The following is a 27,859-nucleotide window of genomic DNA, read 5'->3' as shown; positions in this document are numbered from 1 at the left end:
ATCTGAAGTGTGCATCTAACTAGAAGTGTTTTTATTTAGGTCCTGCTGGGAATAAGAGTGAGGGCTTGAGGTCCTACCCTTCGAGTGGGGAGTGCAGTAAGTAGCCTTGGGGCCAGCCCGCTGCCACCAGTGACCCCATTCCTGCTGGCGTGGGTGAGTTATTCCCAGAATCTCCCCGACCAGGCCCGTCCCTTCCACGTCCTGCCGCAGCCAAACAATCAGAGTCTATAGTTTGCAGACGGGGAAACCGAGGCTCAGGGCGGAGTCTAGAAGTTACATAGGTTGGGACCAGTTGAAGAATCCACCTTGGTGCGGGCGGGGACGAGCACCAGAGATCAGAGTGGGCGGGCAACAATGAAGCCCAGAGAACCACGCGGGCGGGCCCGAGAACCAGTGTGTCCAGGCAGGCAGGCGGGCGGGCGGATGAGAACCAGAGTGACGGGCCGGCAGAGAGGGAGCCGGCTCGACGCGGGCGGGGACGAGAAGCAGAGCCCGGCGCGGGGTCGAAGCGGCGCGGGCGGGCGCGGCCTTTGTCTCCTCGGCTCTCGGCCCCACGCGCCTGCAGCCCCCCGGCGCCCGGGCCGCGCGCAGCCCCTGACCCAGCTCGCCATGGCGGAGCCCGCCTCGGGCGCCGGGGGCGCTGACCTGTACGGGGAGCGGGGCAAGCGACCCCCGCCGGAGGGCGAGCCCTCGGCCCCCGCGTCCGGAGTGCTGGGTATGTGTGCGACTGTGCGACCGCGCCAGGAGGCAGGGGGCGCGGCCAGGCGGCCGTCCGGCCTGGTTCGGCCCCGGACCCGCGGCTCCTCGGGGCTGTGGGGACCTGCGGCGGGTGGGGGGTCCCGGCCCAGCCCGGCCCGGTCACGCCCCTCCGGGCCCGGGCCATCTGGGCTCGGGGTCGCGGGCAGGGACGCGCCGGGCTCTCCGTGGAGCGCAGAGTCCTGTCGGCGCGGGTTCGAGCCCCAGCTTGGCTGCGTGACCTTGGGCGCGTGGCTTCGAGGCTCGGAACCTCAGTTTCCCCACCTGTTAATGGGGTAAAGGCTGCGCCCTGATTCCAGGCTGCTCGTGCGCGCCCGGCGAGTGTGGGCTTGGAGGCGGAGCTGGGCCTGAGCATGAGTAAGATGTGTAAGGGCGGACGGGGAGGGCTGGGCCTGGCAAGGACGAGGAGAGGAAAACAAGCCCAGCCAGCGCGGCGGGCCTCGAGTGTCAGGCAGAGTCCTGGGGAGCCGGGGGCCGAGGCCCAGGCAGCGTCCGGCTGTTGGTGGCCCCGGGTGGCCTGACCAGCCCGCCACACCGCCCCCCTCCCCCAGACAAGCTCTTCGGGAAACGGCTGCTTCAGGCGGGACGCTACCTCGTGTCCCACAAAGCATGGATGAAGACGGTGCCCACGGAGAACTGCGACGTCCTCATGACCTTCCCAGGTACCCGAGGCCCTCCTGACTCAGCCTCCCGGATCGGAGCGGGAGGAGGGAGGAAGCCCCGGGGCCTCTTGTGACCAGAGCCATCGGTGCCTGTGCCCTTGGCAGACACGACCGACGACCACACTCTACTCTGGCTGCTGAACCACATCCGCATGGGCATCCCCGAGCTCATCGTGCAAGTCCGCCACCACCGCCGCACGCGCGCCTACGCCTTCTTCGTCACCGCCACGTACGAGAGGCGAGTGCCCGCCCCCGCCCGCCCCCTGTGCCGCCCCGCGCCCCTCCGGGCCCCCTGTGAGCCCCTGCCCTCCCCGCAGCCTGCTCCGAGGCGCCGACGAGCTGGGCCTGCGCAAGGCCGTGAAGGCCGAGTTCGGCGGGGGTACCCGCGGCTTCTCCTGTGAAGAGGACTTCATCTACGAGAACGTGGAGAGCGAGCTGCGCTTCTTCACCTCCCAGGTGGGGCCGGCTTCTGCCCCCAGGGCGCCCCGCACCCAGAGCCGCTCACAGAGCTCACACCCTGTCCCAAACAGGAGCGCCAGAGCATCATCCGCTTCTGGCTGCAGAACCTGCACGCCAAGCAGGGGGAGGCCTTGCACAACGTGCGCTTCCTGGAGGACCAGCCAATCAGTGAGCGAGGCGGGGCCGACCCTCCCATCACAGGCGGGGAGATGGGTGGGACGGGGTAGGAGGGCGGGGCCAGTTCCAACCAGTTAGGGGTTACTAAAAAGGTGGTCAACCGATGAGTTCCAGGGGTGTGATCTCCGTGGATGGGTGTGGCCAATCAGCGTGTTGAGGGGGCGTGGTCTTTGCAAAGGGGTTGGAACTTATCTCGGGAAGTGGGCTCTGCCTAGGTTCTTTTCCGGGTCTGGATAAAATGGGTCAGGACCATGGACAGCGTCCAGCACACTGTGTGGCAAGGCCCTGGCCTTGGTTTCCCCCCTCTGAAGCCAGTCGACACAAGTTCACCTTCAGATGACAGCTTTGTGCCGTTCCTTAGGCAGGCAGGGCCACGAACTGAGCCCAGATACCTTGGTTTTAAAATATGGTTTCCCGTGGTGCCAGGCTCTCCAAGTGCCGACTTTCCGGACCACCCCTGTATCTCCCAAATTCATCCACATGGGCGTCCTCCCCGGGAAGAGCCTCCAGGGTTTCAGAGCGGGCACAGAGCTCCGGCTTGGGTTCCAGGGGGCGGGAGCGGGCGAGAGTGGCGTCACTTGTTCCGTCCTCCCGCAGTCCCGGAGCTGGCGGCCCGCGGGATCATCCAGCAGGTGTTCCCGGTGCATGAGCAGCGCATCCTGAACCGCCTCATGAAGTCCTGGGTACAGGCGGTGTGCGAAAACCAGCCTTTAGGTGTGGCTCGGGCCAGGGGCTGGGCGGGCGTAGGCCAGGGTCCCAAGAGGCACAGAGGTGATGGGGCCTCCTGCCTCCCAGCAGACGACATCTGTGACTACTTTGGCGTGAAGATTGCCATGTATTTTGCCTGGCTGGGCTTCTACACATCAGCGATGGTGTACCCAGCCGTCTTCGGTTCTGTGCTGTACACGTTCACAGAGGCAGACCAGGTAGCAGGTGCAGCTGGGCAGGCGGGCACCCTCCTCGTGCCCCTGGCCTGACAGCTCGCCGCTGCTCTGGCACCCACAGACAAGCCGAGATGTGTCCTGCGTGGTCTTCGCTCTCTTCAACGTGATCTGGTCAACACTGTTCTTGGAAGAGTGGAAACGGAGGGGTGCAGAGCTGGCGTACAAGTGGGGGACGCTAGACTCACCTGGGGAAGCTGTGGAGGAGCCACGTCCCCAGTTCAGGGTCAGCCGGGGACTGTGGAGAAGCAGGGAAGGGAGAGGGTGCAGGGGGTGGGGGCAGCCGGGCAGGGGCTCCAAGGGTAAAGAAGGCTCCAGGTGAGGGGTCCTGGAGGAAATTGAGTTAGGAGAGCTGGAAGGGGACCTAGAGCGGGGCTGACCGCTCTGGTCTCTCTTGGCTCCGCTCTGCCAGGGTGTGCGGCGCATCAGCCCGGTGACCCGTGCGGAGGAGTTCTATTACCCGCCCTGGAAGCGGCTGCTCTTCCAGCTGCTAGTGAGCCTGCCCCTGTGCCTCGCCTGCCTTGCCTGCGTCTTCCTGCTCATGCTCGGCTGCTTCCAGCTGCAGGTGACCCCTGTGTCCCAGCCCTGGCCTCGGGGCCCGGCCCCAGCCTGCCCGTGCACTGAGCCTCAACCCTGCCTGCCCACAGGAGCTGGTGCTGAGTGTGAAGGGGCTGCCACGCCTCGCCCGCTTCCTGCCCAAGGTAGTCCTGGCCCTGCTGGTCAGCGTGAGTGCTGAGGGCTACAAGAAGCTGGCCATCTGGCTCAATGACATGGGTATGCTCTGTGGGTGGGGGGTCCTCACAGCCCCCGGGGTCCCTACTGCCCTGGGAGACCTAGCCGGCCCTCATGGCCCTCATCGGCTCCTAGAGAATTACCGGCTAGAGAGTGCCTACGAGAAGCATCTCATCATCAAGGTCGTCCTGGTGAGTGGCTGCCGCAGGCAAGGGGCCGGGGACCTGCTGGGACTGGGGATGACCACACCCGCCCCTTCCTGCCCATAGTTCCAGTTTGTCAATTCGTACCTGAGCCTCTTCTACATCGGCTTCTACCTCAAGGACATGGAGCGTCTCAAGGAGGTGAGGCCCCGCTCAGGGGCAGCCAGCGGGGGGCCGGGCCTGGCCCAGGGGTTCCAGGGCTCCCTGCCCAGCCTCTCCCCCCCCCATCCTTCTCTCCTCTCTGTCCATCCGTCCGTGTGTCCGTCCATCCATGCGTCCTCTCTCTGCCTGTCCATCTGTCTGTCCATCTGTCCGTCGGTCCCTCCACAGCTCCTGCTCGTCCTGTCCCTGTCCCAGAGCCTCGAGCGGCAGCTGCGGGCAGTACTGGTCCCGCTCGTGGCCCTGCGGTTCCGCCTGCTCCTACTCTCCCTCCGGGGCCTCCTGCTCTCAGCCCGGGCCAAAGTATGGGCAGGTGGCAAGGCCACAGGCCTGGCCAGGCGGGCGGCGGCTGTGCTGGGGTGCATGTGCAGCGGGGCTGGGGTGGCGAGGACCCAGTGCAGGTACCCACGAGACCCTGGGTGGAGGTTCCTGGGCCCTGCTCGAGCCAGGCTGTGTGTGCTCCGTAGCAGTGACGGTGGCTGAGCGCTGAGCCCTGGTGTCCAGGGACATCCAGGGTGGGTGCCCCGCATTGGTCCCGGCCCCCTGCCCCCACGCAACCTCTCCCCGTCCCCCAGATGCTGGCCACCCTGCTGATCACCCACCAGTTCCTGCAGAACGTGCGCGAGGTCCTGCAGCCCCACCTCTACGGGCGCCTGTGCCGTGGCGAGCTCGGCCTGCGGGCCCTGGCAGGGCTGGCGCATGCCCTGCTTGGTGGCCTGAGCCTCTGGCGCCCCACTCCCTGCCACCCCGAACCCCAGGCTGGCGAGGCTGGCAGCAGGGCAGGGGGCCGAAGGTGTCTCGGTGGGGGCTGCGGGGCGCCCGAGGAGGAGGAGGAGACGACGGCCGTGGGGAGCAGGCCCACGGGGGAAGGCGGGGAGCTCAGGGAGGGGCCTGGGGGCGCCGAGGAGCGGGATGAAGGGGATGCGGGCCGGGAGGACGAGGAGGACGAGGAGGACGAGGAGGAGGACAGCGAGGGCGGCAGCCTCCTGGACTGCGGGCTCCGGCTGAAGAAGGTCAGCTTTGCCGAGCGGGGCGCCAGGCAGCACCGGCCCGGCCCAAGCCCGGAGGCCCTCCTGGAGGAGGGCAGCCCCACCATGGTGGAGAAGGGGCTGGAGCCGGGTGTGTTCACCCTGGGCGAGGACGAGGAGGAGGCGGAGGGGCCTCCCGGGAGCCCCGAGCATGAGCCCCCAACTGTCCTGCTCCGCCGGGCCGGGGGTGAGGGCCAGGACCAGGGCCCCAAGGGAGGCCGAGACCCCGAGCCTGGCTCTGGCGACCCCTCGGGGAAGCAGAAGCAGCAGCACCGCTCGTCTTGGATCGACCCGCCTGAGGAGGAGCACTTGTCCCCGCTCACGCAGGCGGAGCTGGAGAGCTGCATGAAGAAGTACGAGGTACTGGAGGAGGCTGGGCCCAGGGGAAGGGCACGGGGAGGGAGGGTCCGCCCAGGCCGCCCCACTGGCCCGCCTGCCCGTAGGACACCTTCCAGGACTACCAGGAGATGTTTGTGCAGTTCGGCTACGTTGTGCTCTTCTCGTCCGCCTTCCCACTGGCTGCACTCTGCGCCCTGGTCAACAACCTCATCGAGATCCGCAGCGACGCCTTCAAGCTGTGCACGGGGCTGCAGCGGCCCTTCGGCCAGCGTGTGGAGAGCATCGGCCAGTGGCAGGTGGGCCGGGCAGGCGTCAGGGCACCGAGGTCAGGCCTTGGGCACAGCGTGAGCCGGCCAGGCCCACTGAGCCCCGGCTGCCCCCGCAGAAGGTGATGGAGGCCATGGGCGTGCTGGCCATCGTGGTGAACTGCTACCTCATTGGGCAGTGCGGGCAGCTGCAGCGCCTCTTCCCCTGGCTCAGCCCAGAGGCGGCCATCGTGTCTGTGGTGGTGCTGGAGGTGGGTGCTGGCGGCCGGGGCGGTGGCCAGATGGCGGGCTGGTGTTGCCTGGGCCTGCAGCTTCCCGTCTGCCCCCAGCACTTCGCTCTGCTCCTCAAGTACCTCATCCACGTGGCCGTCCCCGACATCCCGGGCTGGGTGGCCGAGGAGATGGCCAAACTTGAGTACCAGCGACGAGAGGCCTTCAAGGTGCGAGGCTGGGCGGGGCAGGCTGAGCCTGAGGGATCCCCGGTGGGTGGCAGACCCTTGACATGAGGGGAACATGCAGATGCGCTGGCTGCACACCTTGGAAGGGTCCACCAACCACAGGCTTCAGGCCTTCAGAAGCGTAAACTCGTGTGCAGGGCTTACTGGCGCGTGCCTGTCATCCCAGCACCCTGGGAGGCTGAGACAGGAGGATCACAAGTCTGAACCCTGGCTGGGCAACTTAGCAAGACTCTGCCTCCAAACTAAAGAAATGTTTGTTTTTTTGGTACTGGGGATTGAACTCGGGTTCTTGCACTTGCGAGCCAGGAGGTGGAACCACTGAGCTCAATCCTCGGCCCACAAAAGAGAATTTTAAAGGGCTGGGTGTAACTCAGTGTGAAGGGTCTGGATCCAAACCTCAACACTGGGGAAGAAACAAGCATCTGTACTGACTAGCCACGGACGTTCTCTTTGTAAGAATTTACATATTTGTTTTTGAGACAGGGTCTCACCAGCCTCTTCCTCCGTCCTCTGAAAGCCACAGAGGGGGCCAGGGGCTCCACTGCGGGTTCACGAGACAGGGCTATCCTGGAGGTGGGGCTGCCCCGTCCACGCCGGCCTTTGATCACTGGCTGCAGGTGGCAAGCGCGCTGTGTGCCCTGGCTGTGGCACCTGAGACTCATTCTTGGAGTTTGAAATCTTTCCTTCTGCTGCTGGGGATGGAACCTAGGCCTCCCACAGGCTGGGCAATTGCCACAGCAGCCGGCGGCCCGCTGAGGTCTAAGAAACAGGCCCAGCCACGTCTGCTTCCTCTCCAGCTCCCGGGGCGGCCTGGCTCGTGGCCGGCCAGTGACAGTTGGGGCCAGCGGACATGTGTTTTCCTCCCAGTTCTGAGAAAGCAGCAGTGGAGCCAGGATTCAGCTGGTGGCCAATCTGTGTCTGGATCTCTTCCCCTCTTGCCCAGAAACCGACCGTGGGCCAGGGCTGCAGTGCCACAGTGAGCTCCGTCTCCCCACTTCTGTGGGAGCCCCAGAGCAGCTGAGGGGTTCAGCCGACGCCTCATGAGTGTTCAGAGCTCCCCACATCTGCGGAGCCCAGGTGGCCCACTGGCCGCACACTGCACCCTCTCTCTCTTCTGTCCCTAACACCCAGCTCTGTCCACAGAGACACGAGCGCCAGGCCCAGCACCGCTACCAGCAGCAGCAGCGGCGGCGGCGGGAGGAGGAGGAACGGCAGCGCCACGCTGAGCACCACGCCCGCAGGGAGCGTGAGGCTGGTGGCCGGGAGGAGGCGAGGGCCGAGGTCTCTGGGCTGGACGCTGCGGCCTCTGAAAAGACCTCTGCCAAGGCCAAGGGCAGCGGGCCGGCCGGCCACGGGCAGGAGCGGCCCAAGCGCCCTGGGCTGCTGCTGGCGCCCAACAATGTCATGAAGCTGAAGCAGATCATCCCGCTGCAGAGCAAGTTCCTGTCCTCTGGGGCCACGGCCTCGCCCGCTGGCCCTGCTGTGGGCCCCACGCCGCGGCCAACCCCGGCCCAGTCACCCACGGGCGGGGACACCCGCCTGCCTGCCTTCCTCAGCTTCAAGTTCCTCAAGTCGCCTGAGGCCCGGCGGGACCCTGAGCGCAGCCACTCCCCGCCCAAGGCCTTCTATGCAGCCAAGCTCTTCCCCTTCGGCGGGGCACGGGCCGAGGCCAACGGGGCAGGCAGCCAGCCCCGGCCAGACACAGCTCCCAGCAGTGGCGGTGGCCGGGCCCCCAGGAGTGGGCCGGTGGACGAGGCCTTGGCTGAGGAGCGGGAAGCGCCCCAGCCCGAAGAGGAAGGCTCAGGTCACAAGCTTTAACTCGGGGGTGGGGACAATGCGCCCCAGCCCTGGGCGGGTGGGGTGGCCAGGCCCAGGGAGTGGGGCTTCAGGGACAGGAGGCCCGGGCTCTGGGCTCTGGCAGGGCACCAGGTCGCAGCCCCTAGTGCAGCCTGCCGGTGGCCCTGGACAGTGGGCATGCCTGACCGTCCGGGAGGGATGCCAAAGCCCCTCGGGCCCCAGGGCTCCAGGAGGGGACGCCCTTCACCCCACCGACCCCAGGCCTCTATGCAAACCCCCGGGCGCTGTTCAGGGACCCCCAAGGGACGCCAGCTGCTGCCACTTTTGTGCTGCTAGGGGCAGGCCTCCCAGGTGTCTGCGAGGTTGCCCACCACCCAGCCCAGGGTGGGGTCCAGTGGCCTCCGCAGGACAGGGACATAGGTCAGAAGGCAGAGGGACTTCCTCAGGGCCCCCCTGGCCCGAGGCAGGGATGCCCCAAAGATGCCCAGGGAAGTGGCCACCGGCCCATCGACCCGATCCGAAGCAATAAGGCCTTTCTGTGCCTGTGCCGGGAGGGAGCCCGCGGGTCCGGCGGGGCGACATGGCCCCGGAACGGCCCCTCTCGCCTCCGCAGGGACAGCGCCAGGCCCCGCGGGCGCCGCTGCCCTCCGCACCCGCTGCAGCAGGAGCCCCCCGCCACGGTCCCGGCCCCCGACGCCACCCGCGGGCTGCTGGCAGTGGGACCCGCCCTGGGGCTGTGGGGGTGAGGCTGCTGCCCCCCGCCCGGGCCCACCTGCTGCCGAGTGCCCGCCCTGCGCCCTGGCCGCGCCTGCACTCCCGCCACAGCCCCTGCCAGGGGATGACAGCTTCTACAGCCTCCTGCCACCGCTGCCGGAGCCCCCCGCACCAGACCCCATCCCCAGCCCCCAGGCAGCGTGCTGGCCCAGTGGCTGGCACTAGCTGCCCCTGCTCCTGTCATATGCAATAGCAGTCAGCAACTCGGGCAGCCAGACCCCAACCCATGCTGCCCAGTGTGGCTGCCCCTGCCAGGGTGGCCCCTCTGCCGTTTTCCTCCCGACCAGGGTGGGGGATGAAAGGAGCCCCAACACCAATAGATGACACCCACACACAGAAGAGGTGATTGTTTATTTGTTTTTAATTTATTTTGTCATATTTTTGTAAAACGGCAGCAATGCAATAAAAAGTCTATTTCGACAGTGTCGGAGGTGAGAGCAGCACCAAGGGCCGAGGCCCAGGGAGGGTGGCCTGGCCGGGCTCCTGGAAGCCCTGGTCCCCCACTGGGTGAGAAGCCTCAGGGGGCCCGGCACCCTAGGCAAAGGAAGGAAGGAATCTCCAGGCGCCGAGAGGCCGGGACTGGCGCAGGGTGACACGGTCCTCGCCAGTGTGCTGGTGGCTTGGGAGATGGCACTTCCCACAGCCGCTCCAGGACCCCTCTAGAGCCAGCCCTGAGGGGAGCAGTGGACGAGGACACCAGGGGAGTCTGAGCCGGGCCTGGGGTCTCGGACCGCAATGGGTGGGTGCTGTGGGGGCTCGGGAGGGCCAGCTGGCGCCGAGAGAGCCAGGGTGGCCCGGCCTGGGGCAGCAGTCAGACGAGACCACTGGGATGACCTCAGCGGGGCCATGTGGAGACGGGCACAGGGCCAGGGTGGGCACCGAGAGGTCTGCGAGGTGGGGAGCGGGCGTGGGCTGACGTCAGTCAGGGGGCCCAGCAGGACCCGGAAGGCCAGGCCAGGCCGGATGCCGCCCAGGAAATGGGAAGTGCTGCCCGCACGGGGAGGATGGGATCAGAGGCCTGGACAGAGGGAGGGCTGCTGCCTGGCCTGCCGAGGCCCCGCCTGTCACCAATCAGGGGACACCATGCGCCCGGCCCACGGAGCCTGCCCGCCCAGGGCAGAGGCCCCACTAGGTGCCTGGAGAGCACGGCCCGGAGCCTCGGTGCTCCTGCCAGTCCGGCACCACTGCTGGGATGCTGCTGGGCCCTCCCCACCATCTCTTCAGCTGCAACCCGACTCCCTCACACCCTCAGTGCCCCAGCACTCAGCTCCCCAAATCCCCGCCCCTGACCTGGCAGAGCCCCCTAGGCCTCAGCTGAGCCCACCTCTCGGCACTCTGTCACAGGGTCACCCTGTGCACCCGGCCCGGCAGTCCTGGGCCCTGCGCTCTCTCTGGGCCAGGCTAGTCCTCGGGACGTGGCCACGGGTGGGCCCAGCAGGCTGGCTGGCCATGGTGGCGGCCTTGATGCGGGGCCGCAGCAGCTCAGGAGAATCCACCAGTGCAGGGGCCGAGGCCTGGCCCCCCTCCTTGTTCCTCTTGGCGATGGCAGGACGACACCGGACACTGGCTCCATCCTCCACGGCCAAGGTGGGCGGAGCAAAGACGCAAGGTGGAGTAGGAAAGATCCTTTATTGGGGTGGACACGGAGCACGCGCAAGTCCATGATAAAACCGCTAACAACATCGAGGGCCGCGGCGCCCTGCGTGGGGACACGGCAGGCTGCACGGCTGTCCCCACCTGGCCCACCCAGCCAGGGTGCTGCAGACCCCAGCTCTGGACACTCGAGGACACACGTGGTCCCGGGCAGGGGCCTGGGTGGGGAGGTGAGAACAATGCTGTTTTAAAAGCATCTACCAACATCGCACTACTGGGTCTGAGTCCCCCTTAACCAACGCGTGACACGTGTTACAGCATAAATAAAAACTCAGAAAATAAATACATCGGCTCCGATGAGGTTGGAGGTGCTGTGGAGCGGGCGGCAGGGTGGCCGGCAGGGTGGGCGCTCACACACAGGGCAGGTGGCAGGTGCGGGTGGCCTAGGTGTCCTCGTGCATGTCCGGGCTGTCCGTCCGCGCCACCTTGCGGGGCGGTGCTGAGCTCTCGCCCTCCAGCTCCACCTGCTCCTGGTCCCTCTTCTTGGCAGCATTCTGGGGTCAGGAAGGACAGACCCTGAGCGGCCCCCGGCCCTGCACTGGCACTGTGGGCTGCCCAGGGTCCCGGCAGGGACTCCCAGGTCCATGGCTCTCAGCGACCCACACACCCGGAGGACACAGCACCCGGCCCAGGCGGGGGGTGCCTCGCTTCCCTTTGTGGGCCCTCAGGAATCCCCTTTCCCTGCAGCTGGAGTCAAGGGCGAGGCGGCCAGGGACAGGCAGCCGGGTCTTCTGTGCAGTCCCTCGGGGTCCCTTCCGATTAAGCGCTCTGATCCCCAGCTCTGGAAGCTCCACCCCGTCACTGGGCAACTCAGGCAGGTGTTCATGAAAAAGGAGGACGGAAACCCTGACGACCAGCAGAGTGGCTCTGGGGGTCAGGGCCGCAGGCGGGAACCGTGGTTTTTTGTCTCGTCGCTGCTGGGGATGGAACCCAGCACCTCTGCATGAGCCACAACCACAGCCCCCTTTATTTACTATGAGGCAGGGTCTCCCGACGCTGCCCAGGCTGAGCAGAACTGTGAGGCTCCTGCCTCAGCCTCCCAGAGTGCACCATCTCTCGTGTGCCTGCATTTGCAATCTTGGGCGGGCAGAATGCCAGGCCTACCCTCAGCACAGCAGAAAAGCCAGGACCCAGGGCAAAGCCACAAAGCCCACCTAACGACGCGGTCACAGAGGCCAAGCCCGGCCTCCAGCCTCCCCAGCACCAGGCCACTGTGGCCACTGAGCAGCTGCTCCCTCCCCTGGAACCTCTCCTGTCTCCTGGAGTGCCCGGTGAACTCCTACTCTGCCCTCACAGGCCCACTCGAGGCTCCTCTCCCTGGAGCGCACGCCTCGGCCTGCTCAGAGCCCGCACCGCCTCAGTTCCCAGTACCTGGACACTGTGGCACCTCACCTTTTTGTCCCACTGCTGATGTAGGTAGCGTAGGAGGATGTTTGTCTTTTCTGTCACAATGACTGAGGAGGAAAGAGAAAGTGGCAGAGGTGGCAGGGCTGCCCCCGCCCCTGGGCTGTGTCGCAGAGAGCTGCGGCCCTGGCTCTTCTCCACTTCCTGCGGGGGCTCAGGGCGAGCATGCGCAAAAGCCCCATGGGTGCACAGCTGTGGCAACATCCCACCCTGTGGGCTCCCAGGATTCTTCTCTTTCCTTTTTGCAGTGCTAGGGGTGAACTCGGGGCCTAGGCCCTGCCTCTCAGGTGTGGGCCACACCCCAGGCCTTACTTCCTTTTGAGACTGGGCCTCACTAAGTCTCTAAGTTGCCCAGGCGAGGCTGTAACTTGTGATGCTCCTGCCTCAGCCTCCCACAGTGCAGGCACGACAGACAGATGCCACTGCGGCCAGCTCAAGGACTCTTTCTCACCAGCAACACCAGGAGCCGACCCTGTCCCCACTGCCCACTCCAGGTGGGGTCCCCCCCCCCCGGCTCCCTGCTGGGTGGGGCCTGAGTCTGTGCACATCCGGGCACGGAGCCACCGGGCCTCACCCACTCTGACCCAAGAGCAGGGGCCAGGGCCAGCAACTGTGAGATGAGGGCCCCTCGAGTGCCCCCAGCCCAGAGCCCGGCCGCCACTGACGGAAGGACCGGCAGACGGCGGCAGCACTCACTCTGCTCTGACGGGTACTCCCGGGTGGGCAGGTAGACGGAGGGGCGGCGGTTCTGCAGGAGAGGAGGGAGTGAGGCGCGGCGGCACCCTGCCTGTCCCAGCCCCCAGCACCCCAACACACTCACCGAAGCCTTGCACACGGAGTCGGCATGGAATCGACTAAAGTTGCTCTTGTTGTAGACAGGCAATCCCTTCAAAAAGTCTGCCTGGAAGACACGGGGGTGGAAAGTGAGGCTCCCCTGGCACCATGGCGGGCGGCACCTGCTTTCCTCTCCCCACTTCTCTCCGCAACCCTGAGGTGCGAATCGGCCCGGCAGGTCCTGACCTCACAGAAGGTCACCACAGAACCTGGCAAGAGGTAGGGAAACCGAGGTTCAGAGAGAGCAGGCCACCCGTTTAGTCATGCTGCACCCAGGCACAGGGCCCACACCTGGGATCCCAGCACTCGGGAGGATGAGGCAGGAGGATCACCATGAGTCTGAGGCCAGCCAGGGCTTCACAGTAAGTTCAAGGACAGCCTGAAGTACATAGAGAGACCCTGTCTCCAAAAAAGCCAAATAAATAAATACAATAAAGCAAATAAAGTCACCCTGCAGCACATCAGCAGCAGGGAGCAGACAGACTGGGTCCCCAGACAGCCCGGGACAAGGCTGCCACTGCTCCCCTGCACACACATTGCACTGCCATGCCACAGGATCTCCTGGCCTTGTCTCTTCCACGCTCCCGTGACCTAGACCGGAGTCACAACATCTATGGGACTAGAACCCCTGGCCAGTGTGATAAGCCCCAGAGCTGAGGTACAGAGGCCTGGCCAACAGGCCCGGGACTACTGGGCACAGCCCAGGGCTTCCGGAGCGTCCCAGGGCCGAGAAGGCAGTGGTGCCTATGATCACAGCACTCCTGGGAGGCTGAGGTAGGAGGACTGCTAGCTGGAGTGCAGCCTGGGCAACTCGGTGAGGCTCTGCCTCAAAATTAAAAAGAAAAACAGTTTTTAGAAAAGATGGGATGTAGCTCAGTATGAAGGCCCGGGCTGGGTCCCCAGTACAAAGACAGACAGGTCAGTAGCCCGGAACCCAGGTTTAAATGTGCCGCTTCTTTTCTTTTTCGCACCTGCCGAGCCCCAGTGCTCCTCTGTGCCGGGCCCCAGCCCTCACCTCCCCATTCCGAGAGCCCAGCCAGGCTTCAAGAAACCCTACTGGACTGAAGTGAACAGGGATGTGACGCTGCCTGAGGGAATGCCCTCCCTTCCCTCGCTGCACCAGGCCACCAGAGCCACCCACTTCTGCCGGCCCAGGTGACTCCAGAGCCAGGAGCACAACGCACACGCTCTTCCTGAGTCCCCAGGACCTGACCCTGTCACTCAGGAGGTGAGAGGGGTGGTCAGTGGGGGGCTCCCAGCAGTCCCCCCAGGCTGGAGCTTCTTCCTAAGCTCCACCCGACAGCTTCCTGCCACTCCCAGGAATGTCCCGTCTACCCAGCCCAGCCCGCTGTTCCCGCACTCACACCCTGAGGCCTCTGCTGTGCACAACAGCCTCCCTAACTAGCCCTGCACCCAGCTGAAGGCACAGGGAGGACAGGGTGACGGGCGGGGCTCGCTCCACTTGCCCCTCTACCTACTCAGGGATCAGGAATCAGCACAAGGGACACCACAGGAAGAGCTGTGACAAAGAGCACCCAGCGTGCCTCTGGTCAGCTGCTGCAAAGCAGGGCCCAGGGGCCAGGAAGGAGCCCAACCTCAGCTAGACCAGCCCAGCCCAAGGGCTCCAGGAGCTTCTTCCTGTTGTCTCCTCCCCAGGGAGCACTTGACAGGGCCCGAGAAAGCAGGGCGAAAAAACAGTGGCTCCCAAATCAGGAAGGGATCTGGGGAGAAGGAAGTGCTCACAGGAGGAACAACACCGGGAAGAGGAGAAGAAGCATGTGCAAAAGCCCTGTGGCAGCAGGAACTGCAGTTCGCGGAGGAGCAAACAGGGCTGCTGGGGCTGGGGCTTGCAGAGGAGGTGATGAGGTCACAGAGGCGGGCAGGGACCTTGGGAGCCAAGTGTAGGGGCTAGGTTCCCACAGGGTTACATTACACAGAAGCCCAGGAGGGCTATAAATCAGAAACTGCTACAATCTGACTCCCTTCTTTAAAAGCTCCTTGTTCCAAAATAATAATAAACAAACAAACAAACAAATAAATAAATAATAAAAGCTCCTCGTTCCGTAACCAGGTGTGGTGGCGCAGGCCAGTAATTTCAACACTTGGGAGGCTGAGGCAGAAGAACTGCTGGAGATTGAGGCCAGCCTCGGCTACACAATGAGTTCAAGGCCAGCCTGAACTATGTGAGACCCTGTCACAAAAAACTAAGAACTAAAAATAAAATAAAAACTCCTGTTTCCAGATGAACAGGGACTGCCAGAGGAGTGGGGTAGTGGCCAGGGGACCAGAGTGGAGTTGGGTAGGCGTCTGGGCAGGCGTGATCCCGCTGGACCAGGGTGGGAGCCAAGGACAGACTGGAGTGGTTCTGGAGATGGGGCCTTCTGGACCCACTCCGGCCCGGGTGTGAGGCAGGCGTGGAGGCGATGAACCAAGGACAACAGGCTTGGGGGCCACACACCCGGGCCACTATTCGGTCTCCCTCCCTGCCACCCCTGCCGTACCCGAACACGAGCTGGGGCTGCAGGCATCCTGACCAGGCCTCCCCTTGCCTGCCAGCTGCCAACTGTGCGGGTTCACCCGAGGAGGTGGGGTCCCCGTGCCACCGCACTCTACAGGTGGGGATACCAAGTCTCAACCCTGGGATGGGCGGGGGGCGGGGGGGGGGTGTCCCCAGCCAGGTCCTGGGCTCCCAGCTGGATCTCGGGTCCCGGCGCTGGGCGATGCCGGTTCCCTAAACGTCAGCCTCTGGAGACCCGTCCTGAGGCCCTTTTACTAGCGGCGAGGCCCAGGATGGAGAGGAGGAGGCCCCTCCTGGGGACCCGCAGGCTCGGGGTGGGGGAGGGTCCGGCCCTGGGGCTCGCAGTGTCGCACTTCCTCTGGCGACAAAGCCCCGCGTCGCGCGTCCAGCCCCCTCCCCCTCCCCCTCCCCAGCTCCCCGACAGGGCTCCCGAGCGCTCAGAGCCGCAGACCCCGGGGCGCCGCGCCGACCAGGGCCCCGGCGGGGTCTCCAGGGCCCCCACCCCAGCAGCCACTTCCGGGGGGAGCTGAGACCCGGAAATGGACGTGTGGTCCGGGCCTGGGAGCCAACCTGGGGTCAGGGGTCGGGGAAGGAGCAGGGGAGAGGTCAGCAGGTGGCTCAAGGGACGGTTGGAGGTCATAGGTCAGCGAGAGGGACAGGGTCGGGACGGACGGGGCCAGGCAGGGCAAGGAGGGGCCACGGCGACTACGAGGGGAGGTGGACCCGCGGCACTGTGTGGTCTAGCGGAAGGGGGCGCGGCCCGCGGCCGTCCTTACCATCTTCTGTTCCCTCCGCCGCCGACTGAGGTGCTGCCACCACCGCCGCCGCCTTCTCAGCAGCCGCCGCAGAGCAACTTCCAGCCGCGGCACAGCGCACACTGATGGCGCCACCACACCCTCCCATTGGCCTTCGCCCTAATCTCGCCCCCACATAGAATTCCTCTGCACGTTCCCATTGGCCAGGTCCGCCTACGCACGCATTCATTGGTCGCCACGCCTCCTCTCTTCACCATCAAGTTCGGTTAAGAAAGCAAAGCCCCGCCCGGAACCTGCAAGCCGCGGAAGAGATCCGGAAATGGGAGGAGGCCTCTCCGCAGCGCCTTGTGGAAGTTGTGGTTCACAATTTTGGGAAACTCCCGCCCCGCCCCGCCACCCCCCACCCGCCTCTTATTAGCGCTAATTGCACCTTTTCCTACGGTGTCCAATGAGGATAGGATCCAATACACTCTCAGCCTTCTTTCCCAGGTCTCAACCTTGGGTTTCAGGCCGGATGGGTGGCGCACACCTGTAATCTCAGCGCTCGCGAGGCTGAGGCACGAGGATCTCTGTGAGTTCAAGGCCAACCTGGGCTACATAGTGAGTTCAAAACCGGCCTGAACAGCAGAATGAGACCCAGTCAAAAAAAACAAAAAACCTGAAAAACCAAAATCAACCTTGAGTTTCGGTGGATGGCTACACACTAGCTACTTGAATTATCATTCTCTTTTAGCTCTTTGAGGCAGGGTTTCACATGTGGTTCAGACTGGCTTTGAACTATGTTGCCCAGGCTGGTTTTGAACCCACAGCGATGCTCCTGCTTCAGCCTCCCAATTACAAGCGTGTGCTAACCCGCCTTGATTTATCTTTGTACTGACACCTCAGACTCAAACGCCTCTCATGCCTTCACAAATCCAGCCTGACGTCCTGGCCCCCAAGTTTCAGGCCCCTCCGGCTTCCCTCACCCACCTGTGTTGTGATCTCTACCCAATCCCTTCCCCAAAGACCCTGCCCCTTCCTCCAAAAAGCCTTCGTTGAGTGCATCTTTCTCAAAGCCTAGTCTGGGCTCCTCCAGGTCCCAGTCCCACTCTCCAACTGCTTGGGTACAAGACCACTCACTTGCCCCACTGGACAGATGGCCCCTTCGTGACAAGGGTGCTCGCCTCACACATAGCAAGTGCTGGATGAGCTGCTAAATGGACGCTGCGAAATATGATTACTCCAACCACGCCAGAGCACAAAGGACAAAGGAGCCTCGGGACAGCCCAGGGGAACAGGCAGAAGATCTAAGACCCCTCACCTCCCATCGAGCTTTCTCAATATGTAAGTTATAATACATATTTTAGAAAACAAAAAAGGGGCCGGGGATTTAGCTCAGTGGCGCCACGCTTGCCTTGCAAGCGCAAGGTCCTGAATTAGATCCCCGGTACCGAAATAAACACACACACACACACACACACACACACACACACACACACACACACACACACACACACACACACACACACACACACACACACACACACACAGATAGAGATTTGGGCATGTAGTAGACATTTAATGATGTTTAGAAACTAATGATCATTTAGGGGAGACACGATAAATTCGTGACTATGCTTTCAAGAGTCCTTATCTTGGAGACGCAGTCTGAAATATTCACAGAAAATAATCCGATGCCTGAGATCAGCTTCCAAGTAACTTGGGGGAGGCGGAAGGCTGTGGGTGGCTGGCGGTCACGCTGCGTGCCGGGGATCTGGGGTGAGCGGCGCGGTTCCCTTCCGTGGACGACTGGGTGGGTACGGAAGTCTCCACAGTGCAAACGCGCCAAGGGGACCCGGGGCAAGTGTGGCTGCCACGCCCCCACTTCCAGTCCTCCCAACCCCAGGCCAGCCTCACAATCAGGTGCGCTCCTGTCTGTGTCTTCCGCGCTTGCACGCTGCGGAGGCCCGAGGCTCCCGGTGCTCAGTGGCTCAGCGACACCCGCCCCTTGAGCATGCGGCGCAGCACGACCAGCACGCCGCCCGGGGTGCTCAGGCGCCGGATCCAGCCATGCTTGCGCTTGCGCTTGATGTTGCTCGGCTGGTACTCGTTACCGCAGGCCTTGCCGCGGACCTGCAGCGGGTCAGGAAGCCCCAGCCACACCCGGGGCTGGAGCCAGTGGGGACGAAGCCTGTGGGGACGAAGAGACGCCGAGGAAGGTCAGCGCGGGGCGCTGTGTGAGCGGGTCCAACCTCTCGGAGCCTCGCCGGGACGGAGCCGCACAAACGGGCAAGGCGTTGTCGGGTCTCGTGGGTTGCGAAAGGCTGGCGCCAGGCCCCGCCACCACCCTCATTCCCAGATTTGAGGGAAGACCCCGTGAGGACTCACCTGCCACCCAGCAACGCCGCCGACCTACCGGCGGGGCCCAACATGGACCCGGCCCAGAAAGCCATGTCCCGCAGCTGCTCAAGCCGTGCGCGCCGCTCACGACCCCGGAGGCTCCGCTGCTGCGGAGCAAAGGCTTCTGGGATATATAGTTCGTCCTTGTTACCGCGGGGCGTATCCGCAGCTGCAGTTCTGCGCCTGCGCGCCACGGCAGGGTCGTATTTTTCCCTTTCGACCAGTAGGTGGCAAGCGAACGACGCCGACTCCGTCTACAGGTACAAGCAGGACACTACACCCCGATGTCTGCTGGGAGTTGTAGTTCCTTCTGTTCGCCGACAGAGGGTGCCCCGGGGTGGCGGTGGCACAGCTGGCGGCAGACACAGGAAATGGCTAGTTGGTCTCTTCACCCACAGCGGGCTCCGGGCAGATGGCACACAGCTGGTTGGCAGCCTTTCTTTGGTCACAGCCAAGTCTCCGCCTCTTGGCGGGGAGCCCAGGAGGGCTGAGTTTGAACTGACTTCATGTCCTTGAAGCAGTCCCTGCACCTCTTTGAGCTTCAGTTCCTCGATCTATAAATCTTGAGTGTTTCGAGATTGGCCATATATATATATATATATATATATATATATATATATATATATATATATATGTATATCTCAGATCTTCACTCTTCCCCCAGGAAAAATATCCGGCTCCTGCAGTGTGAGAGGCAGCCCTCTCTACACAGGCATCCAGAATTTCAGCCACATCTTCCTCTCTGCCTGGAACCTAGCCACCCTTTACGTCCTCTCCTTCCAACCTCGCCCCCGCCCCGGCTGAACCCTGAAATAACCCTGAACTAACCCTGACCTGCTGGGTCTCCCCACCGCTTAGGGTCCTCAGGAGCCAGACCTGAGGCTGAGTCCCTTAAGTGCCCCAGCATGTCCCCAGCATATCCCAGCTTGGTGCGGGCCCAGCCTGGGGCCTTTCCCTGAGTGAATAAACTGTGTAGTCTCTCAGGAGTGCCCCAGTAGGCAGGAGTGGGTGGCTGCCTCTAATCCAGCTCTGGCAGCAAATTCCAGGGACTGAACACCAGCGAGGAGCGCTTAACCCCTGGTCCTCTGAAGCCTGTTTAGCAGCCGCAATCACAAAGCCAACAAGGCAACGAGTGCAGTGGTGCGTGCAAGGCGCGATGCTGGAGTTTTACCTGCCGAGCACTCGCGAGGGAAGCAGCAGCAGAGGGACCGAGGGAGGGGGGCTGGGCCGAGGTCACACATCAGCACAGGGCCGGGGAAGGATTTGTGTACCGGGCCTTCTGCTCCTGGCTCTTCTGGCCGTCTGCCTGCCTCAGAGGGGACCACAGAGCTGGGGTTCTGCCGCTGGCCACCAGCACCATCTGCAAACATTGGATACCGACTGGTTGTAAAATTCACTAACTTCCCACAGCCTCTAGACTTCTTCTTAAATAACAGTCCCAGGAATTAGCATAGCACAGCCGTGGGTTCAAATCCCAGCCTTGCTTCCTGCCTGCCCCCTTTGTGAACCTCAGTTTCCCCACCTAAAATTGCAAAGATCTGAGGGTCTCTGTTTCTGGAATGAAAAAGTCAATACGGAGAAAGGGGGTATGCGGGCTCCATTTGGAGAGCACAGGGAGGCTCAGAAGCAGGGGCTGGCCCGGGAGACCCATTTTCAGAGAAAAGACCGGGTTTGGACCCCCCCAGGAGACCTCCAGACCTCTGGCTGCAACCCCAGCTACGCCCCGTGCCAGGCCCCATCCCTCCCCCCACAGCGGTGAGTCCTTAAAACGGGCGGTGCTATTGCTTCCAGAGCCCGCCCCCGTCATGGAAGCGCCTACTCTGACTGGACGCCTAAGTAGGCCAGCTCAGGTCTTAGCTGCGATAAGCCGAGCTGCCCGCCCGTCCGCCCGAGGCCCCGCCCCCTCGGGAGGGACTTAAAGCGCTGGCTCCTTCGGTGGCGGCGGGATGTCCCTGCGCTGACCGCGGGGCCGCGCTCGCCAAGTGTAGACCCGCCTGGGCCGACCCCGCTCCACCATGTAAACGGCGCCCGTAGGCGGACGCTGCCTTCCGCGCCCGGGACCCCTTCGCCCAGCCCCGGGGCCCGGGGCCGTCGATGAGGTGAGCGCCTACCGAAACCGGGAGGGGGGCTTCGGGGCCCCAGGGGCTCCACCTCGGAGCAGGGGGTCCACAAAGCCGCCTTAGGTCCTAGGAGGCCACCGAGCCCCAGCGGCCGCGACTGCGCCGCAGGGATGATGGCACCCGGGAGGCTGGGGCGGCCCGGGAAGGGGGCCTGGAGTGCCCTGGAGTGGCGCTCCTCAGCGCGCGCGGCCTGCGACCCCGCGCTGCACCCAGGGTCAGCGCGGGCTGGTCTCCTCTCCAGCGCTCCTCTCCCGGCGGCACCCAGGCCGGGCCTGTTCCCTGCTCCAGGCCCTGGGCAATACGGGTGCCCTGCGCGGGTATCCCCTGGAGTTATGTAAGCTCCGGCGGTTGCCATGGGTACGAGGCAAGGCATGGGGGCCTGGGATGGAGCCCTACAGACCCCAGCAGGTCCTCGCCTTCGTCCTCATGACCAGCCCTGGGGGCTCGTGTGGCAGAACCCCAGATCCCTGGTCCGCAGTCCGGGGTTCAGAGAGCAGTTGCTTCTTCCCATCTCCAGGCCTCAGCTCACTCCAGGCTTAGGGAACGGAGTAAGGAAGGCCTTCTGGGTCCTGTCCCCATCCCCTTCCCCGGGCCTGCCTCCTTCAAGGATCAGATTCAGAGCCAGGGTCCTGGGGTGGGATGGGCGCAGTTTAAAATACCCTAGGAGAGCCTGGCTTGGTGGTGCACACCTATAATCCCAGCACTCGGGAAGTTGAGGCAGGAGGATTGCTGTGAGTTTGAGGCCAGCCTGGGCTACACAGTGAGTTCACTGCAATAGTGAGACCCTGACTCAAAAAACAAACAACAAAACAAAAACAAAACAAAGCCCTAGGAAGAGCCTTGGGATACGAAAATTAATTAAAGAAAATGAATGAATTACTGAAAGAATGCATGAACGAATGAATGAGTTAATGAAATCTGACTGAATGAATGATGTGAACGAATGAGTGAGCTACTGAAAGATCGATGAATGAATGAAAAACTGTCCGTAGGAGGCCCTGACTGGTACAGGGGCTCCCCACGGCTGGGCACATCTGCCATAAAATCGCCTCCCCAGGAAGGCCGCCCGCTGGGACGAGAGGTGGGCAGGGCTGCACCGGTCCCCGCTGCAGCCCCCAGGCCCCTGAGCTGGCCCTCCCCTCCCCCCAGGACACGCCATGCTGACCGGGGTGACCGAGGGGTTCCTCTGCTGCCTGCTGGGCTCGCCGCCCAACGCCGTGGGCCCACTGGAGAGCGTCGAGTCGGGCGACGGCTACACCTTCGTGGAGGTCAAGCCGGGCCGCGTGCTGCGGGTGAAGCACGCGGGCCCCGCGTCGGCGCCCTCGCCCCCGTCTCCCCCGGACACGGCGCAGGGCGGCCGGGCAGGCCTGGTGCGCTGCCAGCGCCGGATCACCGTGTACCGCAACGGGCGGCTGCTGGTGGAGAACCTGGAGCACGGGCAGGGCGGCTGTGAGCCCCAGGCCTCGCTCGAGGTGGAGCTGGCCGAGCCCTCGGGGGCCGAGGGCCGCGCGCACGCGGGGGGAGGGGGGGGCGGGCGGCGGCGGCGCGCGCGGCGCCCCAAGAGGACCATTCACATTGACTGCGAGAGGCGCGTCACGAGCTGCAAGGGCGCACAGGCCGACGTGGTGCTGTTCTTCATCCACGGCGTGGGTGGCTCGCTGGCCATCTGGAAGGCGCAGCTGGACTTCTTCGTGCGCCTGGGCTACGAGGTGGTGGCGCCCGACCTGGCCGGCCATGGGGCCAGCTCCGCGCCGCAGGTGGCGGCCGCCTACACCTTCTATGCTCTGGCTGAGGACATGCGGGCCATCTTCAAACGCTACGCCAAGAAGCGCAACGTGCTCATCGGGCACTCCTACGGGTAAGGGCTCCCGCCCCCAAAGTCAGCCTCCCTCCTTGACACTGTCACCTGGGCTGGGACAGCGACAGCGGTGCACGCCTGTAACCTTGGCACTCGGAAGGCTGAGGCAGGAGGATGGTGAGTTTGAGGCCAGCCCAAGCTGCATAGGGTTGGAGACTCTCGGGACTACTTGGCAAGACCCTGACTCAAAAAATCATCGTAACAATTGGAGTGTAGCGGCACTCACTTGTAATGCCAGCAGTGAGACAGGAGGAGCCAGCCTGGGTTGGGTAGCCAACTGGAGACTGGCCTGGACTACATAGCAAGGGCCTGTCTCAAAAGACAAGAAAAGGGCTGGGGATTTAGCTCAGTGGTTCTGGCGCCTGCCTCGAAAGCACAAGGTCCTGAGTTCGATCCCTGGTACCAAAAAAAAGGAGAGAAAGCACCAGTGAGCCAGGACAGTGAGGTAGAGCAAGCACCTGACAGGGTGCAGGAGGCCAGCCTTCCACCCCAGCACTGCATCGGGAAGGGGGAGGAGGACTGTTTAAAGCAACACCTTCAAGAAGATAAGAATCGCTGGGGTGATCACCATTCCCACCTCCTTACACGGGCTCTGAAGCCCTAGTGACGTGTCACGGCTGTGCACTTGGGTGGCAAGAGTGTGACCATATGCCACAGGCACACCAAGCAGTGATGGAGTCAGCCTCATTCCTGTTTCCATCTCCTTAGCGTTGGTTCCTGTTTGGAGTCTTCCAGCCCTTTTGGTTACTCATAACAACTGTCTTCTAGTTAGTCATAAAATAAGCCAAGTGTGGTGGCCTTCTCTGGAGACTGAGGCAGGAGGATTGCAAGTTCAAGGACAGCCTGGGCACCTTGTGAGACCCTGTCTCAGAGTTTACAATATGTGTGAGTGTACATGTATACAGAGGGGGAGAGAACAGGCCATTGGGAGCGATCTTCATCCTGCTGTGCTGCAGAACACTAGACACCTTCCTTCAGTCTAAAATACATTGTTTTCTTTTTTTTTTTTTTTGGTACCGGGGATCGATCTCGGGTCCTTGAGCTTGTGAGGCAGGTGACGGAACCATTGGGCTAAATCCCCAACCCTAAAATACATTGTTTTCAAGTACTATTTTCTCCCCAGCACTGTTGGGACCCGGGACCTGGCAGGCATTTTCTGTGAGGCTGTAGGGTGGTTAGTAGCATCCCTGGCCTCTGCCCTGCAGAATCCCTGAGTGGGGACCGTGACACCCAGACGTCTCTACCTAGAGCCATTTGTCCCTTCCTGGGCAGACTCATGGCTACTGAGAACTGCTGCTTTAGGCGGGATCTATGCAGCTGGCAAGGCCAAAGGGCTTACTGGATCTCCTCAATTCTGTGCCTGAAGGCCCGGGCTCCTGTCAACTGCCAGTGGCCTTGGTCCCACTGGGAAAAGGGTCCGGTAGGTTGGGCAGCCAGGTTGAGCAGTCTTAGGGATGGTTGCCCATGCAGTTAGACAAGAAAAAGCAGTACGCTGTGTGAGGATCCAGAAGAGGCAGAAGCCAGGAAGCAGCTCAGCTCCTGGGACTGGGGCTGCAGCTCTGCGTAGAGCGCTCCTCTCCTGTGGGAGGTCCTGATTCTGTCTCCTGCCCTGAAGATCTCTGATTTGTTCATGTGACATCTCCAGAAGTCCATGCTTATGAAGAATTGATTCCTCTCATTAAATGAGCACCCCCTGTGGCAGGTCCTGTGCCCTAACGGTGTCGTTACCACTCCAGGGACGTGGAGACTGAGTTCAAAGAGCTTGAGGAAGCTGCCCAGTGTCATCCTCCTCCTCCTCCTCCTCCTTGGGCTCCTCCTCCTTTTGGTGCAGGGCACAGACTCTAGGACCTCCCTCCTGCTAGGCAACCATTCTACCACTGAGCTCTACCCCAGCCGTGGCAAACTGTTTTTGTTTTTGTTTTTTTGAGAGCCTCGTTATGTAAGCCCAGCCTGGCCTTGAACTCATAGCAATCCTCCTGCCTCAGCCTCCTGAGTGCTGCGATTACAGGCGTGAACCACCAGGGCCAGCTAGCAAACATTTTCTCCCTTTTTTTCTTTCTTTCTTTCTTTCTTTCTTTCTTTCTTTCTTTCTTTCTTTCTTTCTTTCTTTCTTTTGGTATTGGGGATGGAACTCAAGACCTTTCATTTGTTTGTTTGTGAGACAGGTGGCAGCACCACTGAGCTAAATCCCCGGCCCTAGCAAACATTTTTTTTTTTTTGGTACCAGGGATCAAACTCAGGACCTTCTGCTTGAGCAAACATTTTCTTAAAGGACCCAACAGTAAAACTTTCCAGTTCACAGGCCATAGAATCTCTATTGAAAATTTGCAACTTTGTTCTTGTATCACAAAACCAGCCAGGCAAGGCTGTATTCCACTGAAACTTATTTACAAAAACAAGCAGCCAACCCTGATGTGGAGGCCAGGCCTGTCATCCCAGCTACTCTGGAGGCTGAGGCAGGAGGATTGCAAATCAGAGCCCTGCCTGGGCAACTTAGTGAGATCCTGTCTCCAAATGAAAAACAAAAATGGCTAGGGGTACTCCTCCGTGGTAGGGAGCTGGCCTAGCGTGTGAGGGCCCCAGGGTAGCATCCTCAGTACTGGAAAAAAAAAATACACGTATAAATAAGGTTCTGGATCTGAATCTTCTCTTTAACAAAACAAAACAAAAACTCCAACTCCTGATCCGACAGATCTGACAATTTTCGGGCATAGGAGGGTCGCAGCAGGACCCCAGGGTGGAGTTACCACCTGCCTGGGGGCGGGAGGGCAAGGCCTGTGGCTGCACGGTACCAGTCCTCCACCCCTTCCCCTTCCGCAGCGTCTCCTTCTGCACCTTCCTGGCCCACGAGTACCCCGACCTGGTGCACAAAGTGATCATGATCAACGGCGGCGGGCCCACGGCCCTGGAGCCCAGCATCTGCTCCATCTTCAACATGCCCGCGTGCGTCCTGCACTGCCTGTCGCCCTGCCTGGCCTGGAGCTTCCTCAAGTGAGTGCAGAGCCTGTGACCGGCTCCTCCCGAGGCGGGGAGGGGTGGGGCGGAGGGAGGCTGCAGAGGGGCAGGGCCTGGTCCTGGGCCTGGCTGGCAGTGTCTCCCCATCCAGGGCTGGCTTTGCGCGCCAAGGGGCCAAGGAGAAGCAGCTGCTGAAGGAGGGCAACGCGTTCAACGTGTCGTCCTTCGTGCTGCGGGCCATGATGAGCGGCCAGTACTGGCCCGAGGGTGACGAAGTCTACCACGCCGAGCTCACCGTACCCGTGCTGCTTGTCCACGGCATGCACGACAAATTTGTGCCGGTGGAGGAGGACCAGCGCATGGCTGAGGTAGGAGCTGGCGCCCGGAGCTGCCACGCCCACCCGCAAAGCTGGGGGCCCAGGGCCACGGCCTCTATCTTCGTGTGGCCCAGAGAGGCGTGGTTTTCCTGTGGGTGTGGTCCTGGGAGAGGCGCAACTTTCAGTGTGGGTGGGGCCTCTTGGTGGGTGTGGCTTTTCTATGTGGGCGTGATCATGGCCTGTGGGTGTGGCCTGAAGACCCGCACAGCGTCAGCGGGTGTGGCATCCATATAAACAAGAGTCTGGGTCATGGGTGGGCGTGGCTTCGTTGTAGGTGTGGCCTCTGGGTGTGTTTTTCGGTGTGATTAAGTCCTGACCCCAGGGAAATGGAAGCATCGCATCCAGAGTCCAAGGCAGACTCTGTAAAGCAGGGCTCCCTGTCCCCACGCAGTAAGAGCCTCTTCCCAATGACCGCTTGTATAGATCTGGGGGAAGGGGGATCAGGGATTTAGATTAGAGGCGCGGAAGAAAGGGTCTCAGGGCCTTTAGCACTTCAGCTAGCTCCGCACTGGCGCTTTTAAAACAAGGGCGACTTTGTCCGCCCCAGGACCCTTGGAAAGGCCTGGAGACACTTCCAGATGGGAGCGGGTGCTCCTGGCATCTGTGGGTGGAGGCCGTGGGTGCTGCTTGGCACCTACACAGGACGCAAAGGACACAGCAAAAATGTCCTCGCCGCCAGTGTCAGTGCAGCCGAGGCTGAGAAGTCTTGCGGTGGCTCCAGAGACCCAGCTGGCCACCAGGGAGTCATTTGGCAATGCCTGGGAGGACTAGTGTTTCGTTTTCTTTGATTGTTGTTGGGGGGTGTTTGTTTTTGTGTGTTTCTTGGTACTGAGGATTTAACTCAGAGCCTTCCCTCTGAGCTACATTCCGGCTCTGGCTAGCTCACTAAGTCGCCTGTGCCGGGCCTGGACTTTGGATCCTGCCTCCCTCAGCCTCCGAAAGTGCCCCCAGAGCTGTCCTATTTGGAAAGGCTTTTCGGATCCCACAGTGTATCAGAGTGGGTCGCTCACAGTGCAGACAGCCCCAGCCCGTGCTCGGGGCACTTCCTGCGTGCTACCGCAGCGTGGCCCCGCCCCCGCCTAAGCACCCGTGTCCCTGCAGATCCTGCTGCTGGCTTTCCTAAAGCTCATCGACGAGGGCAGCCACATGGTGATGCTGGAGTGCCCCGAGACGGTGAACACGCTGCTGCACGAGTTCCTGCTCTGGGAGCCGGAGCCCTCACCCAGGGCTCTGCCGGAGCCCCAGCCCACACCCACAGAGGAGGAGTAGCTGGGCCTGGCACCGTGAGCTGAGCAGAGCCACAGCCAATGGGGTCTGCGGGCGGGCACTGGGTGGGGGCGTCCATGTCCGCGCCTCCAGTGGGTGTGGCCTGGTGGGAGACGCCCCCCAGGTCCGTGGGGCCGGGCATGCGCCGGAGGACCCTGGTCGGCTGCCGGCCTGAGCCCGGCGTCCTCCAGGGCTGTAGCTGGACCCGCAGAGGACGACCTTGTACAGAAGCCCCGCCGTTCTGTCTTCCGTGCCACGTGTGCTTGTCCTGGGGCCCTCCTCCTCGGAAAGGGGTCCTGTTCTGTCGCCCGAGACCCACACCCCTCCCCACTCCGGCGCTAGAAGCTGTTGTTGCCCATGGGGGGAGGGTCTGGGGCGGGGCCGACACCGCCGAACTTGCACCTCTCAACTGTAACTCAATAAACATAAGTGACAATCGGAGCCTCCCGGCTTGTGCTGGGCAACCCCAGAGCTGGGCCTTCACCACACCCACCCCGCCTCAGCCTGTTTTGTCTCCAGGCTGGGCTGATGCAGGTGCCCACCTCAGGGCTGACCTTGACAGCATGGAGCGTGGGCCAGCTTCCCGAGGCACCCCACCATCACCTCTGTTCCCAGAATGCCACCTAGGCTGTCAAGGGCTGAGCTCCCTGTCCCGGGCAAGAAACAGGAAGTCAGGTGAAGTTGAGGCTCCATGGCCATTGCATGGGATTAGAGCTGCAATAGTCGAGCACCCACTGTACACCCTGCCCTGTGTAGAGTGCCCGGCACCCCCCTGTCTGCTGCATCCTCACCCCAGTGAGTTACTGGAGTGTCTGAACATTATTCTGGTGTATGTCCCTTTCGGAATTTCCCTTTCCCCACTGGCTTGAGCCCACATGCAGTCTCAACCAGGGGTTCAGGCCTGGGGACTGTGGCCTGGGTCCTCTGCCTGCCACGCTGGATTAGGGGGGAGCTCCTGGCCTCAGGTCTATGCTCCCCAAAATGCACAA

General features: G+C 62.6%; 4 protein-coding genes across 9 annotated transcripts; 2 read left to right on the top strand and 2 right to left on the bottom strand.

The window, feature by feature from the left end:
* The first annotated feature begins 354 nt into the window (after positions 1 to 354).
* Ano8 (anoctamin 8) lies at positions 355 to 9,176 on the top strand. 6 transcript variants are annotated; one of them, XM_004873231.4, is made up of 19 exons: positions 355 to 715; positions 1,308 to 1,418; positions 1,524 to 1,656; positions 1,736 to 1,874; positions 1,949 to 2,045; positions 2,652 to 2,768; positions 2,853 to 2,980; positions 3,060 to 3,221; positions 3,408 to 3,560; positions 3,643 to 3,769; positions 3,863 to 3,918; positions 3,997 to 4,071; positions 4,261 to 4,392; positions 4,665 to 5,477; positions 5,561 to 5,752; positions 5,842 to 5,973; positions 6,052 to 6,162; positions 7,324 to 7,984; positions 8,591 to 9,176. In XM_004873231.4, exons 1-19 carry the CDS (start codon positions 355 to 357, stop codon positions 8,914 to 8,916), a joined length of 4,026 nt encoding a protein of 1,341 aa, XP_004873288.3. In that variant the 3' UTR covers positions 8,917 to 9,176. The 6 variants fall into 6 exon arrangements, with proteins under 6 accessions (XP_004873288.3, XP_004873289.3, XP_087057968.1 ...); XM_004873232.4 differs by lacking the exon at positions 4,261 to 4,392; XM_087201842.1 differs by having other exon boundaries at positions 3,997 to 4,392; positions 5,597 to 5,752.
* A 1,185-nt stretch (positions 9,177 to 10,361) lies between these two features.
* Dda1 (DET1 and DDB1 associated 1) lies at positions 10,362 to 16,078 on the bottom strand. The gene is made up of 6 exons (XM_021251122.2): positions 15,937 to 16,078; positions 12,829 to 12,851; positions 12,629 to 12,709; positions 12,505 to 12,556; positions 11,797 to 11,858; positions 10,362 to 10,898 (listed from the first exon to the last, which is right to left on the bottom strand). Exons 1-6 carry the CDS (start codon positions 16,061 to 16,063, stop codon positions 10,788 to 10,790), a joined length of 456 nt encoding a protein of 151 aa, XP_021106781.2. The 5' UTR covers positions 16,064 to 16,078; the 3' UTR covers positions 10,362 to 10,787.
* A 1,374-nt stretch (positions 16,079 to 17,452) lies between these two features.
* Mrpl34 (mitochondrial ribosomal protein L34) lies at positions 17,453 to 18,440 on the bottom strand. The gene is made up of 2 exons (XM_004873235.4): positions 18,283 to 18,440; positions 17,453 to 18,085 (listed from the first exon to the last, which is right to left on the bottom strand). Exons 1-2 carry the CDS (start codon positions 18,345 to 18,347, stop codon positions 17,878 to 17,880), a joined length of 273 nt encoding a protein of 90 aa, XP_004873292.1. The 5' UTR covers positions 18,348 to 18,440; the 3' UTR covers positions 17,453 to 17,877.
* Positions 18,441 to 20,188: 1,748 nt separating this feature from the next.
* On the top strand, positions 20,189 to 27,306 carry Abhd8 (abhydrolase domain containing 8). Its single transcript, XM_004873236.4, has 5 exons — positions 20,189 to 20,393; positions 21,564 to 22,272; positions 25,093 to 25,263; positions 25,379 to 25,595; positions 26,706 to 27,306. Exons 2-5 carry the CDS (start codon positions 21,572 to 21,574, stop codon positions 26,871 to 26,873), a joined length of 1,257 nt encoding a protein of 418 aa, XP_004873293.1. The 5' UTR covers positions 20,189 to 20,393; positions 21,564 to 21,571; the 3' UTR covers positions 26,874 to 27,306.
* The last annotated feature ends 553 nt before the right edge of the window (positions 27,307 to 27,859 follow it).

The sequence above is a fragment of the Heterocephalus glaber genome, unplaced genomic scaffold (assembly GCF_053883595.1).
Source record: "Heterocephalus glaber isolate CG9 unplaced genomic scaffold, H.glaber_assembly_v1.0 deba00001761, whole genome shotgun sequence".
Taxonomy (NCBI): domain Eukaryota; kingdom Metazoa; phylum Chordata; class Mammalia; order Rodentia; family Bathyergidae; genus Heterocephalus; species Heterocephalus glaber.
Note: the sequence above shows the minus strand (reverse complement) of the source record. Positions and strands in the feature narration are given on the sequence as shown.

Coding starts and splice junctions, on each gene's coding strand:
- Mrpl34 (XM_004873235.4), bottom strand. CDS start 18,347: ATGGCTTTCTGGGCCGGGTCCATGTTGGGCCCCGCCGGTAGGTCGGCG. Junction 18,086..18,282: donor GCGGCGTTGCTGGGTGGCAG/GTGAGTCCTCAC, acceptor TCGTCCCCACAG/GCTTCGTCCCCACTGGCTCC.
- Ano8 (XM_087201841.1), top strand. CDS start 355: ATGAAGCCCAGAGAACCACGCGGGCGGGCCCGAGAACCAGTGTGTCCA. Junction 2,769..2,852: donor GTGCGAAAACCAGCCTTTAG/GTGTGGCTCGGG, acceptor GCCTCCCAGCAG/ACGACATCTGTGACTACTTT. Junction 7,985..8,590: donor GCCCGAAGAGGAAGGCTCAG/GTCACAAGCTTT, acceptor TCGCCTCCGCAG/GGACAGCGCCAGGCCCCGCG.
- Abhd8 (XM_004873236.4), top strand. CDS start 21,572: ATGCTGACCGGGGTGACCGAGGGGTTCCTCTGCTGCCTGCTGGGCTCG. Junction 22,273..25,092: donor CTCATCGGGCACTCCTACGG/GTAAGGGCTCCC, acceptor CCCCTTCCGCAG/CGTCTCCTTCTGCACCTTCC. Junction 25,264..25,378: donor CTGGCCTGGAGCTTCCTCAA/GTGAGTGCAGAG, acceptor CTCCCCATCCAG/GGCTGGCTTTGCGCGCCAAG.
- Dda1 (XM_021251122.2), bottom strand. CDS start 16,063: ATGGGAGGGTGTGGTGGCGCCATCAGTGTGCGCTGTGCCGCGGCTGGA. Junction 12,852..15,936: donor GGCGGAGGGAACAGAAGATG/GTAAGGACGGCC, acceptor ACCTCTTGCCAG/GTTCTGTGGTGACCTTCTGT. Junction 11,859..12,504: donor GGAGTACCCGTCAGAGCAGA/GTGAGTGCTGCC, acceptor TTTCCTCCTCAG/TCATTGTGACAGAAAAGACA.